The 14,657-nt window shown below is 34.5% G+C and overlaps 3 protein-coding genes and 1 long non-coding RNA gene across 4 annotated transcripts; 2 read left to right on the top strand and 2 right to left on the bottom strand.

Annotated features, from left to right (window-relative positions):
- Positions 1-3,584: 3,584 nt before the first annotated feature.
- Positions 3,585-4,770, top strand: LOC129302922 (putative F-box protein At5g60060; the record flags this gene model as incomplete). The annotated part of the gene is given in 2 exon segments (XM_054941836.1): positions 3,585-4,523; positions 4,525-4,770. Coding segments are annotated over 2 exon segments (1,185 nt in total), but the record flags the coding sequence as incomplete, so codon positions are not given.
- A 3-nt stretch (positions 4,771-4,773) lies between these two features.
- On the top strand, positions 4,774-5,664 carry LOC129303034 (uncharacterized). Its single transcript, XR_008591391.1, has 2 exons — positions 4,774-4,814; positions 5,401-5,664. It is a non-coding gene; the product is annotated as an uncharacterized LOC129303034 (long non-coding RNA).
- A 1,472-nt stretch (positions 5,665-7,136) lies between these two features.
- On the bottom strand, positions 7,137-8,737 carry LOC129302915 (uncharacterized). Its single transcript, XM_054941825.1, has 2 exons — positions 8,331-8,737; positions 7,137-7,332 (listed from the first exon to the last, which is right to left on the bottom strand). Exons 1-2 carry the CDS (start codon positions 8,720-8,722, stop codon positions 7,137-7,139), a joined length of 588 nt encoding a protein of 195 aa, XP_054797800.1. The 5' UTR covers positions 8,723-8,737.
- Positions 8,738-11,383: 2,646 nt separating this feature from the next.
- On the bottom strand, positions 11,384-14,280 carry LOC129319538 (uncharacterized). The gene is made up of 6 exons (XM_054964653.1): positions 14,107-14,280; positions 13,971-14,010; positions 13,517-13,597; positions 12,956-13,142; positions 11,857-12,124; positions 11,384-11,765 (listed from the first exon to the last, which is right to left on the bottom strand). The coding sequence occupies exons 1-6, from the start codon at positions 14,161-14,163 to the stop codon at positions 11,559-11,561; spliced, it is 840 nt and encodes a 279-aa protein (XP_054820628.1). The 5' UTR covers positions 14,164-14,280; the 3' UTR covers positions 11,384-11,558.
- Between the last annotated feature and the right edge of the window lie 377 nt (positions 14,281-14,657).

Raw genomic sequence — 14,657 nt, 5'->3', positions numbered from 1 at the left:
AACAAGAAAAAAACTAACAAATAAAAGCTAACATATAAGATGTATGATAGTAAATTAGTTATTACCTCTTCTTCCTTTCTAAACCATATAGATGATCATTAAAAACCCTCTCTCCCCTTCCTCTGAACCAAACATAGCTATAGAGTTCAATAATTAACTTTCTTTTTATTTCTAATAATCCTATTATGTTATTAGTGAGTTTGGACTCCAGGTGATAATGGAAGAAGACACTTAAGAACAGGGGGTGGAGTCCTGAATTTTATTAAAGAGCGCCAAGATGACAAATATATATGATAATTAAAAAAAGTTATACATATATCACCGACATACTATAAATATTTTAACAGATATATTTTATACTCAATTTTACACCATGTATAACAATATATATATATATATATATATAATAAGTTTTGCTCATCGATTTTTATAACATAAAAATCATTAGTTATTATGTCTACAATAAATATTTTAGTAATTTCTTCTCAATATAAATTATTATTAAATGGTGATGACATTTTTTTTATACCTATAAACATTAAATGATTTAAATACATTATGAAATTTAAAGTTCTATTCAATGTAATAAGTTATATTACTTGCTCATTAAATTTACTATTTAATTTTTTTAATTGATAATTATGGTAAACCAATATATCAATGAATTAATAATGCTCAATTGTTATAAAATCTTTATGCCAATGAATTCGAATTATATCAGAGTAAAAATCATTCATATTATAATTTCAACAGCATGATTATTTTTAAAAAAAGTAATTTTTCTTAGACAACATTTTTTTTAGAAGAACCATTTTCACCAAAAAATATAACTTTTGGATAAGTGAATTTGTGATAGATATTAATATATCTTGAAATTTTTGTTGCAATGCTTAACAAAGTTTGTAATGATAATTTTCACAATTTCTTTCATTAAATTTAAAATGAAAGCAAAATAAAATGATATCAATACTTTAACAGCATGTATAGCATTATCTTGTTGAAAATAAATAAATTCTATAAAAGATACATATAAAATTGAAATGAGAATTTTATCTAATGTTTCAAAACTGTATAATATTCCAACTTAAAGAAGTCAAAAATATATAATCAATGATATTTTACTATAAAAAAAAAATTAAAATTAGGGGAGCTATAGTCCCTACTGATCCCTCCCCTCTCCCCTTTATTTAGAGCGTCAAAGATAGAGAGAAAACACTGGATTTAAATGGAGAAAACCATCGTAATGGCCAATGCCATGGCCGCCGAACCCTAATCCCCCCCTATGTTGTCATGAATCTGCGTGAGCACAGCAGCAGCATTGAGAGCGCCAATGTTTGCAGAGAAGCGGAACCAGTTGAAGGAGGAGCTTTCTTCTCCTTCAATGGAGCGAGAGAAGGATGAGCTCACCCTATCGTCTCAAACATCATGCGCAATCTCTGGATAAATATATTTGGAACGGAGGGAGTACGTAGTACGTACCATGTGTCGAACCCAAACCTTCTTGAAACACCCGCAAAGAACATTCCAAAAGCGTTGGGGCAGACTGGTAACATCATATGCAATCTCATTAACGGAAGTTCAACGGAGTAAATTACAAAAATATTACTACCTTCATTTTAAATTTAAATTACCCTTGAGAGAGATTTATCATTTTAAAATATAAAATATTTTAAAAAAAATTAAATTTTATTAAATAAAATTATTCTAATATCATTCTTTTTTCTATCTATTTAATACTAATTATGTGTGGATTTAAAATATTAAATAAAAAATATTTTTAAAAATTTATATTTTTATTTTAAAAAATAAAGTTGTCAAGTGTATTATAATAAAGATCATTGGTATGTAAGATTTTATTTAAAAATATCTTATAATTTAAAATAAAAGGAGTATAAAAAGAAAAAAAATTAGAAGGACCTGTTTCAAAATGTGACAACATTATAGTGATTAGCATATTAGTTTTTCCTTTAAAAAACAGGAAACTATATTAAAATTTTACTCGTCTTAGAAATCGGATGGAATGGGTATCATTGAGAAATGCTTTGATCCACCGTCCGGACCATAAATACTACATAGAACCGATACAGGCTGGCAACCTCCTACAAAAGAGAAGTCCGTATAGCAGTATTTTTGTAATAATTATATACCTTCTGTAGATCTTTTTAATTAGTTCTAATAGAAAACTCATTTCAAATTATAAAATATCTATAATATATTCTCAATAGCACCTTAATTTCATTTATCTAGCAAATAAGTGTGTCACATATGATAGCCGTCTTGACCTCTCAAGTATTATTTTGGATTCAATTCTTAAAGTTGTGTACAGAGAAACATCACTTATATATATATATATATATATATATAACCTCTCTAAATAATGTTACGATTTATTGAGAAGTTATTCTTGTGATTATCAATATAACGATAGTTCGAAAAAGGAGTTTTTAGAAAACAAGAGTGTCGCCTCTTTTTAATAAACACATTCTCTCATTTTATTTAAAAACATTTCTAAATTAAAGAAAGAAAAATATAACTTGTAAAAGTTACCGGACATGAAAGTATAGCTTTGAAAGGATATTGAATTTACTTTAGATAAAAAAGAAAGAAAAAAAAAAAGAAAGAAAACAAGAGCCTCACCTCTTTTTAATAAATACACTCTCTTATTTCAATTTAAAAACATTTCTAATCACTTTATTAAAATTAAAGAAGAATATGCTTTTAAAAGTTACCTGACATGGAAGCATAACTTTGAAAGGATATTGAATTTACGCTAGAAAAAAAAAGTTTTAGAAAACAAGAGCCTCACTTCTTTTTAATAAACACACTCTCTTATTCCTATTTAAAACATTTCTGATCATTTTATTGAAATTAAAGAAAAGTATAACTTTTAAAAGTTACCTGACATGAAAGCATGACTTTAAAAAAGATATTAAATTTACTCTAGAGAGTTTTAGAAAACAAGAGACTCATCTCTTTTTAAATAAACACACTCTCTTATTTTTATTTAAATTTAAAAGACATTTCTCATCACTTTTTGAAATCAAAGAAAACTTTTAAAAAATTACCTGACACGAAAGCATGGCTTGGGACGGCTATTGAATTTCATTTGTGATGAAAATGAAGCAGCGTTAATTAATTGCTTGCTCCCAAAGCAAACTCTCAAGATTGGACTTAAGGGGACGCGTGGTTGATGCTAACTGGCGTTGTTTATCAAAGGACTTGGCTTCTTTTTTTTTTTTTTTTCTTTCTCCATTTCCTCTTCGCTGTTCATCTCAATCTTTAAATTTATTTTTGAATAATTAAATTTAATATTGTATATAAAATTATTATTATATTTATTTTTTAAAAATTTATATTTTAATAATAATTTTATAAAATATTAAATTTTAATTATTTGAAAATAAATTTAATAATTGAGGTGGAAAGTGAGGGGAAAATGGAGAGAAGCCAGCTCTTTTACGAAGGGCTATAAATCCGCCCTTCTGCTTCGGCTTCTCCTCAAGTGACAGTGTGTGGTCCGTTTCCATCAACACCAGCCAGCTTTTGTTACCTTGCAGTTTGGTGTCTCATCTCTCCTATTTTCCATGGATCCCCACTCCACTTCGTGGTCTGGTCTTCGCAGTGATTTGCTCCTCAACATTGCCAATCGCCTTGATTCTCGTATCGATCGTCTTTGCTTCCGTGCCGTTTGCTATTCCTGGCGATCCGTTCTCCCTACGCCGTCCCGGAGGTCCGCTTCTCCCTCTCCGCCTCTCAAGCTTCCCTTCCCAATGGGTTCCAACCCTCATCGGAATCGCAGACGACGTGGTTACTTCAACCTGGTCGAGTCCACTGTCTACTGCTTCAACCCCTCAAGAAAAATTTCAGACACTTGGAAGACTTCCAAGTGCTGGCTCATTAGGATTGAGGAGACCAAGGAGCCTGGCAAGGTTCGCCTCATGGATCCTCTCTCCCGGCTTGAATCTGAGAACCTGTCTCCGCGTCTTCCTAGAGGCTTGAATCTCCTTGACTATAGGGCTTCCGAGATAACTAAGGTTTACGATCTTCGATTTGTGGGCAATAGTAAAATACCTGAATTAGATTTTCCTGAAGTTTTATCTGTTCACGTTATGAAAGTGGCTGTGTGCTCTGAAGGTGCTGGTTTTGCGGTTATGGCCATTGACACTGCTGGCCAGTTGAGTATTGGGAGAAAGGGTGATAAGAAATGGAATCGTATAAGCAATGGCCGGGAAGGCGCTTTTTATAATGATGTTGTTTACCATAATGCGAAATTTTATGCTGTGGATGACTCCGGTTTGACTATCTCGGTAGATTTGTCATTGAAAATCACACTAGTTACCCCAGCAATGACTCGTCCTGGTTATAATAGACACAACAGTCTAGCAAAGCGCTTGGTGAGTTCTCTTGGCGATTTATTCCTCCTAGATAGGGACTTTGATCCTGAGAATGAATTTCTTGCGGGCTTTAATTCTGATTCCGACGAGGATGTTCTCCCCACTTATTTTCATGTTTATAAACTGAATGAGGGAGAAACGCAAGTGGGTTTCGGTGAAAAGCTTGGGAAATAGAGTTATGTTTGTTGGCGATCATTGCACTTTCTCTGTTTCAGCTCAAGAATATCGTGGGTGCAAGAAGAATTGCATTTACTACAACGAACGTGGCTCCTTTTGTGGTGATCTCGTTGAATATCATCCCGGCGGTGATGCTGCATTGTTTGACATGGATGATTGTTCTGCTAAGATGCTTTCAGGAGTCTTTAGCTATTCTGGACTTTCTGGCCTCCACCATCGTGGATTGTGACGGGTGTTGCAACTGTGAGATCCTGCCTTACTACAATCATTGCACATCATATTTCTTGAAGTTCGTTAGTCCGTTTATTTCTTATATATAATCGCCATTATTTTTCGATGGCTAGTATCTGTTGTAGACTCCAAATGAATCTGTAAACACTATACTTGGTAGATTAATTGTTGCTAGTCATTCACGTGCATCATGCCCATGATTTATCATTTACAGTTTGGCTTAAATATGAAACTGAAATAACTCAAGGATACCCCTCCACATTTATATTGTTTTGTGCTCGAGACTTACAACTATTACACAAGCGTGCGAAGGAACAAGTGGTCGTGATAAGTAATTAAGTATTGAATGGACTGTTTACACCGAACTTGGTATGCTTATTGCTAATTACTCTTGCGCTTCTGTGTAAAGTATTTCTCATTTAGTTTGGATTTAATACGATACTGAAATAAGTTATGTACTGTATCCCCTCCACCTTTGTAATGTTTTGGACTTGAGACTTTGCAAGTGTGTGTGAGATCATTGCATTCATGCATGTTGTCTTTTTCCATAGATATTTGAAATAATTAATAGTTAATTTGCCTCTTGAATGGATTGCAGAGGTGAACTAGCTGTTTAGACAGTTTTCGCATTTTGGAAGACGCTGAAGACGCGCATGCAGGTGGCAGATGGGTCCTTTTTGTGTTTGAATTAGCGAGGGCTACTTTTTGTTCTTGTGATGCTGTGCATATTTGCTGAATTCTATGTTCTGTTGGTGCTGCTTGTCTTATGTAAGATGGTGTTTTTGGGAGTGACTTTGTATATCTATTGTATGTAATAGCACATGAGTATTTATAACTGGTTTGCTGATTTTCGTTTTCTCTATATTTTATGCATGCAAACCGGACTAGCTTGCAGCTTGTTGCACATATAACATGTTTTAATTTTGCACGCACGCTTGTTATTGCATTGACTGGTATTGTTCCCTTTTTAATTGAATCATTTTAGGTTGCAAAGCAATATTTGCCTGGTCTTCGTATTTGGTTGACTGGAGGAACTAGATCTAAAATTCAATCTAAGAAACGTTTTTAGGGATGCCATGGTTGTGTTTTTCCATAAATCAATTATACTTGCATAACTCCGTTCTTGATGAAGTCGTTAGCTTCTTATTATCAATTTTCAAGTTGAAAGCATAATGTGTTGTTAAAATTTTGTGCTGGTTCAAGTGTCCCCTTGCACCACTCTTCTTTCTTGCAAAATTGGGTATGTAAATTTTCCCCAACCAAAATGTTCAGCGCATTGTGTGCTGTTGTGTATTCATTCATTTAAATATATATACTCTCGTTTTTACAACAATTTGAATATGTTCATTTATTTGAACTATAATAAAAATATAATAATATAAATTTTATTTCTTTCTTTATTTTATTTTATTTATCTATCTGTTTTTAGCTTCATTTAAATGTAAATAGAACAAAACAAATTTAATAATGTTATATGCAATTTTATTAATATTTACATTCTAAATAAATTATTCAAACATTTTTAATTTTGTTAAAATTAATTTTAAAAAATAATACATTATGTTGTAACATAATTAACTACAATTAAAATTAATTATATTAATTAGTTTTTTTATAATTAATTATATTTAATTAAAATCCAAACGGATCCTTATATGTTACACTTCGTAGGAGTTGAATGAATCTACAAGGGTATAAGGCGCGGCAATACTGCTGTTTTGCATTCTATTTTTAGATTGTTAATTATGATATTAAATACATTTATATCTTAATAATGCACAGATGAAATTGAGTATGGAGATCGGAAAAAATATCTCGAAAGAAGGTACGAAGAGAATCCAAATACGATTCATTATATATATATATATATATATAATTGAAATAAAAATACTGTTTATTATTATTTATCTCATAATTTGTATTTATTTAAAGAAAGACTATATATCCCGCTTCATTGCATGAATAAAGTCTAGTTGGAAGAGAAGACTGGACGGCCACAGTGATGCTGAGAAGCTTTTGGGGAAATGAAATGAGCAAAAGTATTGAAGTGTCTATTTGGGCGGCGACATTGTGTTACTTTTAGACTTAGAAATGCGGGCTTGATGCAATCCTTGTGGGCGCATCCAAACATGAGCTGAAAGAAATGAGTTCATTGGATTGAATTGTTGGGTTACGTGGAGCACCGTTTTTTTTTTTTTTTTTCAAATGAAAAAGTTGATACAATTCCCTCCAAATCTTCGGCTATGTTTGGTAGGTTTGAGTCAGAAACATAGAAACAGAAACGAAAACGGAATTGATCTGAAAATGTGTTTGGTACTATATAATCATGATTTTTTAGAATCTCGATTCTGACAAATTTCTTGAAATCCAATTCATCTCAAAACCTATGGAATCCAATTCTGTATGCCTTTCCATCTTCTCTCTCTTCCATCTCTCCATCTTACCCTTGCCTCCCTCCTTCTTCATGGGCTTGTTAGGTGCCAAAGCAAGGACCTCAGCTATCAGTCTGCAACATGTGAGAGAGGAGCACCTGCAGGAGTTGTTCGCATAGGTGTGAGAGGAGATTTGGTTGGAGGTATGTCGATGCCGGTGCTGCAACAGGTGATGACGGTGGAGGTAATGATAGATTTTAGATCTGAACACCAAGAACAATGAATCTTTTCCATCTCCACCTTTGAGTAAAAATCACTGCTTTCTACTTTGCCATCATTGTTACCTTCTAGTTTGAGTTTCACTGTTATGGTTCTGGTTCAAGATTAGTACAAATGATTTATGGGCTCTTGTCATTTTAGCTATAGTTCCCTTTTTGGTTTGAAGGAGATAATAGAATTGTTGGAGCAAGTATGAAGATTGAAATAGGTTTATTTGTTTGGAATTATCCCACCATCACTCCTGTGTGACGGTAAGAAGTGGGTCGTGAGTTTTTTTAGAATGGATCGTGAGCTTTAGGGGGAGTTACAGGTAGTAAGGTTATAGACATGAATGTTTTTTTTTTTTAAAGAAAAATATATCAAGGGTATTTTGGACCTTTGATAATACAAATAATTCTTTACCACATAATATAATTAAATTTAAAAACACACACACGCTCAACAAACAAAGTCATAAAAATCTTAAAAATAGAACAATTACATAATCACAAAGTGCCAATCCCTCCGCTTCCCTTGTCCACCAGACCACCATTTTTCTTCGTTGCCACCGTCTAACGGAGAGCGTTTAAATCCTGTTTTTTATTAATTTAAATGAAAAAAATAAATTGGTTTGTAATGTGTACCAAATAAAATTAAGTAGTAGTCATTACAAGAATTTATGTGTGGTAATAACAACAGAACCAAAGGCCTAACTACTTTATAAGTCACTTTGTTATAGCAAAACCGAACAAGGAGAGACATTTCACAAGCCGAGGTATCTATACAGAAGGGTCAACCTCACCAACGAGGTTACTCTAGCAATCCTAAGTTAACTCGGATTCCTGAAAGATCTGATATATATCGTGCTTTTTGCCCTCACAGAAGCTTGAAGAACTACCTGTTGTGCAAGGGATCAGGAGAAGAGGGCACCTCTCTTTCAACGTTTGCGAAAGAGGTTCCATCTTTTTCACCGCCAAAGCTTCTCTTCCGTACTTGAAATCTGATTGTATATTCCGATCCCTCTTTTGCGTGTCGAGCTTCCAAGACCTTGTGATTTAAACCTGAAAGAGTCAATACTATCAATAGAAAAACGCTCCATTTGAGTCCTGCAAATCGACATGGCTTCTCCACAGCCTTAAACATAAGCAATCCTCCTCCTTTGACGTTATTTGGTCCAGAGATGGGAAAGAAGAATCTCAGATTTCTAGCAACGGTTGTATGATTCACACACCATAAGAGGAAGAGAGAGGAAGAGAAAGGAGTAGAGACTAGAGAAGAGCGATGACGCATCCACAATAAAAGTATCTCAAGTTGGAAATGTTTGTTAGACTGGCAGGTTGAGGCATATTTAATATGTGGGGTTTTGAGTTGTCCCCCCTCTCATGCTCTCATTTCTAAACCCGTAGCTTTATTCATCACCACGAGGGGTCAAGCTAGCATCTCTCTCTCTCTCTCTCTCGAGCACCTGGTATATGGTACCCTGAAGCAGCCTCTCTACAAGTTGTGAGAACTTAAATGGGGCCAAACAAGTCCACATTGAGGCATAACAAGCACATAAGGGTGGGCGTCCCTAATCACTTATACTACAATATTTTGAGACTCAAACTCGAGGCCTATGATGATGCTGTAATAACTCATTTAATAGCATCAGAGCTCTTGTTCAATAAAGCACACCGGCGTAACTACAGCGTACATGAATCTGTGTCTTCAAGGAAGTAGATGCCCAATTCGAATCTCTGTTCCTAACTATTTTATCTTTAATTTATCTTTTTTTTTTGTTTTTTTTTAAATGTAGCAGCACGGAAGAATTAATTTTGTGAATTACTTAACTCCATTATTATATTGCATTTGGTAACTTTCCAAGCTAACAGCTGATTTGTCAAAGATTAGCCGACAATACTCCAAAAAAAAACACGGTTCAGGTTTGACCACTTCTGAAAGCACCGGCTAACATAGTTGATTTTAAAGCAATTAAGAGCCACAGATATGAAGGGGCGGTTCGGAACTTGAGTTTGTGCATTGATAATGAAAGGTGGACTATAAACAGTCTTAGCTTTATTTATCAGGCAATGGCAGTGCATTAGTCAAATAAACGACTTGATAAGTCCAAGCTCAACCTAATCCTGTCCATCACACCAACCCAATTCCATGGTCAAGACTCGACTCTTCCTTCTTGTGTTTTTACCTTGTGCATTTTACTTTACCCTGTAAATCTGTCGGTGCTATTTTTGCAAGTCCAATGAAACTTTTTTCGTACACGGGAACGCTAGTTTTTCTAGTTTGGCGTCAACATATTATCTTCCACATATGCAGTTATACCAATAAAAACGTTTTGTTTCACTAGAGAAAGACGATGAAAATAACATTTTATAAGGCTTTTCGAAAGCCTAAAATAAAAAATTTTGCTTCAAGTCATTTAGGCCATTGGTATTTGGTACTGTGTGCCGATTCATTTTTCTAGGAACAGTAGTACTTGATTTATTTTTTAAATAATATTCGTATTATACGATATAAATGCCTCACAAAACTATGGCATTTGCCTTTGGGAGCAACAACACAAAAGGGAATATTTTAACTTGTGTGATGTTGGGCTTAGGTTTCAGGCGATGCCTTTGTAATGGGGAGTTTGTTTCTTCCTTTGGACTAGCTTGTGGCAGGTTTTTCATTCTGTGATGTCACGTCGTTGGGATTTGCTGAAGCTCTACTCGTGTCAGAACTATATGAAACGGAAGTCACCCACCTCTTCCGAGTCTCTTTCTCTCCCTCTTCTCAATGAATTTCCATGATAATATATTGTAACCCTCGCAAATAAAGAATAATTAAACCCCATGGCCCTTTGACCAAAAAAGAAACCCCATAATCCATCTTGAATGCATTGATTTAGGACGAAATAATCCTTCTATGATGACTATAAATAGGCCTTTCATTTCTTTGCATAAACATCCAAGAATGGAATTTGAATATTTTCTAAAGTGAGAGCTTTCTCTCTAATTTCTGTGCCACTTTGTTGCTTAAAATTGATCTTGTGACTTGTAGGAGCTTCGTTCGATTAATTTATTGCCATAAAGCTGTGCATTTTGGTTTGTATTAATGCTGAAGTTTTCTAGAAAGAAGAGATCTGTGGCCTGTGAAGAGTGAAATCTAATTGGTGCCGTTTATAAAATATCCGGTTAATTGTGTTCCCTGAAGTTATAAATTGTGGTTGTCTATAAAAATTGGTAATTTTTTTAAAAAAGGAATTGGCTAATAGACGGAAGTGATTCAATTATGAATTTTACACCGAATTAAATGAGCACAAAATAAGTTAGACATATACACCTGGTCATCGAATGAATTTGAATTGCAATTTTTGTTTGAATTGAATTTTCTTAATAGTCAAAGTAGATACATCATTTTCACTTATCTAGCAATGTTTGATACTCTGATTACCAGCTTCCAGATAGATTTTAAACTACATTTCCAACCACACATAGGCCTTTTTTTCAGGTTAAACTTGTACCAAACCAATGTGCATTCAGAGCTATAAAAATTGTTTTCATGGCATCATGTAACTCAACTAAAAGGGATTGTGCTAGCTTAATTAGTAATCTCAAATTCATAAGCATCTGTATTACATACTAATTTGGAGAGCTTTGCTGCCATTATAATTCTACCTAAGTCAGCTCATGAATAATGAATAATTGTATAAAATAAAAAATTCGTGGCACAACTCAGTCCTTCAAGTCTCCCAATTCCAAGGTGAAATTATTCAGTAGCTCCCTTTTTTTTTTTTGTTTTGGTGCGGCCAAAGCAGCAAGTCAGCAATAACGACGGTTTGCTTATATTTTGAAATTTGATTTTGAACACTTAATTTGATTTGATACTTCAAGCTTTAACAATGGACAACTCGAAATGCCCATCTACCGAGTAATTTGCTTTAATGGTCATTCCTCATAAAAGACGCAACAAGAATCGTCCAAACACGTATATACCTCATCTAGCCACAAATGAAAGAATACATGAGAGGTTTGATCTGTGAATTATATTTCAGCTACAACGTAACAATGAAGATCTAAACACCAAAAACACTTCTCTTTCTTTTCTTTATCTTTACTTTAATCGCACCATTTCTTAATGATAGTTCCTCTCAAACTGATACCGTGAAGAGGTAAAACTTTAGGACAACGGCAAGGGCAAGCTGCAATATAAAGATGCCAGCTACTATAAAGAACCACCTTTCACCTGCAGACATGATATGGGCGCGAAGGTTAAGTGCCACAAATGTTGCTGACATGAACCCAGCCACTCCTGCAATCACCCATCTGAATATGTCCAATGGCACAACTGACATACACTGCACGAAACAAAAGTTCAGGGGCTAAGGACGAAAGAGCCAAGGGGCGTACGTTCTCAAAAGGGAGAAAATTTTAGGAGCAGAAACTCACCAGGGCCGGAATGAAGACAAACAAGGAGTATCCATAGAGACAGAAGAGTTGGGCAAGTCCCGCTGGTGCAGAGAAGTATTTGAGAATCACGTACAAACAAAGAGGAACGATGATGACATAGCCATAAAACAAACCAGCGGACCAAGTCACCAGATTTATGTCATAATTCCACTGCTCCTTCTTCAGCTTGTGCGTCACATACGTGACAAATGTGCCAATTGAGGCTGCTACAAATATTAATGTGGTGCATATCCAAAATGGTCCATACCTGTGTATATTTACAGCAAAAATAAAAATCGCAAGCTACCACTCACAAGAATAATACAGAATTCGCATGTACATTATAAAATAATAACATGACTTGTCCTCCAATGGAACTTTGATTGCATAAATGTAGCCCAGCGATGATCAAGGCATTAGCACCTAAAAGTTTGAACCCTTTAAAAAGAATAGTAAAAACTAAATGGAAACCATTTGAGTAATAATTATAAGGGTATAATAAACATTATAACAAAGTGAAGGAACAGGGTATGGACAAACCAGACAGGGCCTAAGGAATCAGGCCATTGATGATGCTTCAATCAAGTTGCAGGGTTAAGGCTACACATTATTAGATAAAGCATTGGCTCACATAAGGAATAAAGTAAATGTGACTGCTGTAAACTGGACGAGTCTACCGTTTACAAAGTCGTCTATTTAACTAATGGCGGGATAACAATGTTGAAGAACGCAAGAACAATTCCGCAAATCGCAACAGACATGACCATTAATGATACAACTCATCACATATTAAAAACACTTGTTTCAGAAATATACTTCCAAAGGAAGTCTGAAAAAAAGCAGTCAATAACATATCCATGTCTAGAACAAAACTGGAAAAAGCAAGCTCCATCGCTCATGCATGATAGGCTTCCATCAATGTCTTATATGTCACTTTAGATTCCATGATATTATCATATTTATGTGCTCCGCAAAAACAAAGTCATGAATAATATATCCATGTCTAGAAAAGTAATCAATAAAGTGAGACAAAATTGGAGCACTGGTATTTTTTATCAATAAATTAAATGATACACAAAACACAAAACAATCCACATACAAATCGGGGCTGTTTGCAGTTTTTTCATTGAAAGTTCCTCTAAATGGAAAGAATGAGTCTTTAATCCTCTCTAGAACATCCGCAGTGTCAACATCAAAGTACGGTTTGTAAGCACCAATAGTAAAAGTCCGAAACCAACTGCTCTGCTGTGCTTCCTCAGAACCAGATAAAGGTTTTGAAAATGTATCTGCATAAAGTGAACCCACCAAAAAAAAAAAAAAACACATAAAAATGCCAGAAATCTAAAAATCTCGACACAACCCCGCCTGCTTAACCTCACACGCAGTTCTAAGCTAAAGACTAGTTAAATGTGTCGGAAGAAAAGGCAACATGACATGGGAAGGGGAGGAAGAGGCTGGAACGGTGAAATTCAATGACTAACCAGCTTGTTCAAAACGGAGAAGCCACTAGGTATTTACAAAAACAGGCTTCTCACGGACTCGGTTTTTTTGGGATAACATTTTCATGGACTCTTTCAAGAGAACTATGATATTGCAAATAATTATAACTTTATAATAATTAAACAGAAAAAAGTAATCAAAAATTAAAACTAGCACATACCATCAGCATCACGAGGCGGCCTAGACGCACCAGTTATCTTCCCTTGAGCTTCAGACGGAGGAAATGTCTGAAGATCTGAATCTGAAGTAATAAATTTTTCTCAAATGTAATAAAATAAAACCTCAGGGATGAAGATCGATAGGAAATAATATCCATGCTAGAAGCGACTATATCGATCAAGTATAATCATGGTATTAAAACAAATCTAACAAAAACTAGTCTTACGAGCTAAACTAATTAGAGGTTTTAGCTAAAATATTTCCAAAAGAGTCTGTTTTGATCTAGGACATTACTGCAAGAATGTAGGTAATAGTTATGCACTGCCATTCAAAGATCAGGAGTTTCGAGCAGTTCCAACCATGTAAACCGGTATATACTCCTTCCTGAAACCTCCCAGGCAAGAAAAGCGAATAGTATAAATTGGAAATGAAATTCGAGAAAACAACAGTTGTACCTGCGAACTTGACGGCGACATGCCCTTGATCTGGAACTGCCTGCCATATCAAACAGGGATTCCAGAGTGAGATCTAAAACCCAAACAGTCATAGGGAATCAAAAAAAGATTTTTAGGAATTGGAAGATAAACTCACAGGTACGGATCCAGAAACCTTTTGATTATCGATGGCCGTATAGTTTCCGGACATCATTTTTACAAATCTTGCTTCTTCCTATTCCTCCTCTACCTTATGCTCCCCCGGATCTCTCTTCCGTCAGTCACCCGCGTTTGTTTTATTTTTCCACCAGTTTTTGATCGACCGCTTTTTAATTTGTCTTGTTATATTCTTTTATCTGGACGCTGAAGGCTGAAGCCACTGTTCCATTTGTCACTTTTGGAAGGTTGACGAGGAGCACGCGACTTTAATGGGCTGGTCTATGAACGAGGCCCATTTATCCTATTATGCAAAGACCCTGTAAGATGTTTTAAACGAAATAAAAAGTTAGAGAGGGAAATTCTTTAAAGAATTACATTAAAATTTCACATAAAAAAATTAATTATTATAAAATTTATTGATAACTGTCAATGTAATTTAGTTTAGTTATTATAGTAATTAATTTTTTTATATGAGATCTGTTTGTAATTCTCCCAAATTCTTTTAAACAAAGTTAGAAGGGAAAAAATTGGATTGTGGGCGCATAACTT

The sequence above is a fragment of the Prosopis cineraria genome, unplaced genomic scaffold, assembly GCF_029017545.1.
Source record: "Prosopis cineraria cultivar Desert tree isolate PC_DT_omini unplaced genomic scaffold, ASM2901754v1 PC1, whole genome shotgun sequence".
Taxonomy (NCBI): domain Eukaryota; kingdom Viridiplantae; phylum Streptophyta; class Magnoliopsida; order Fabales; family Fabaceae; genus Prosopis; species Prosopis cineraria.
Note: the sequence above shows the minus strand (reverse complement) of the source record. Positions and strands in the feature narration are given on the sequence as shown.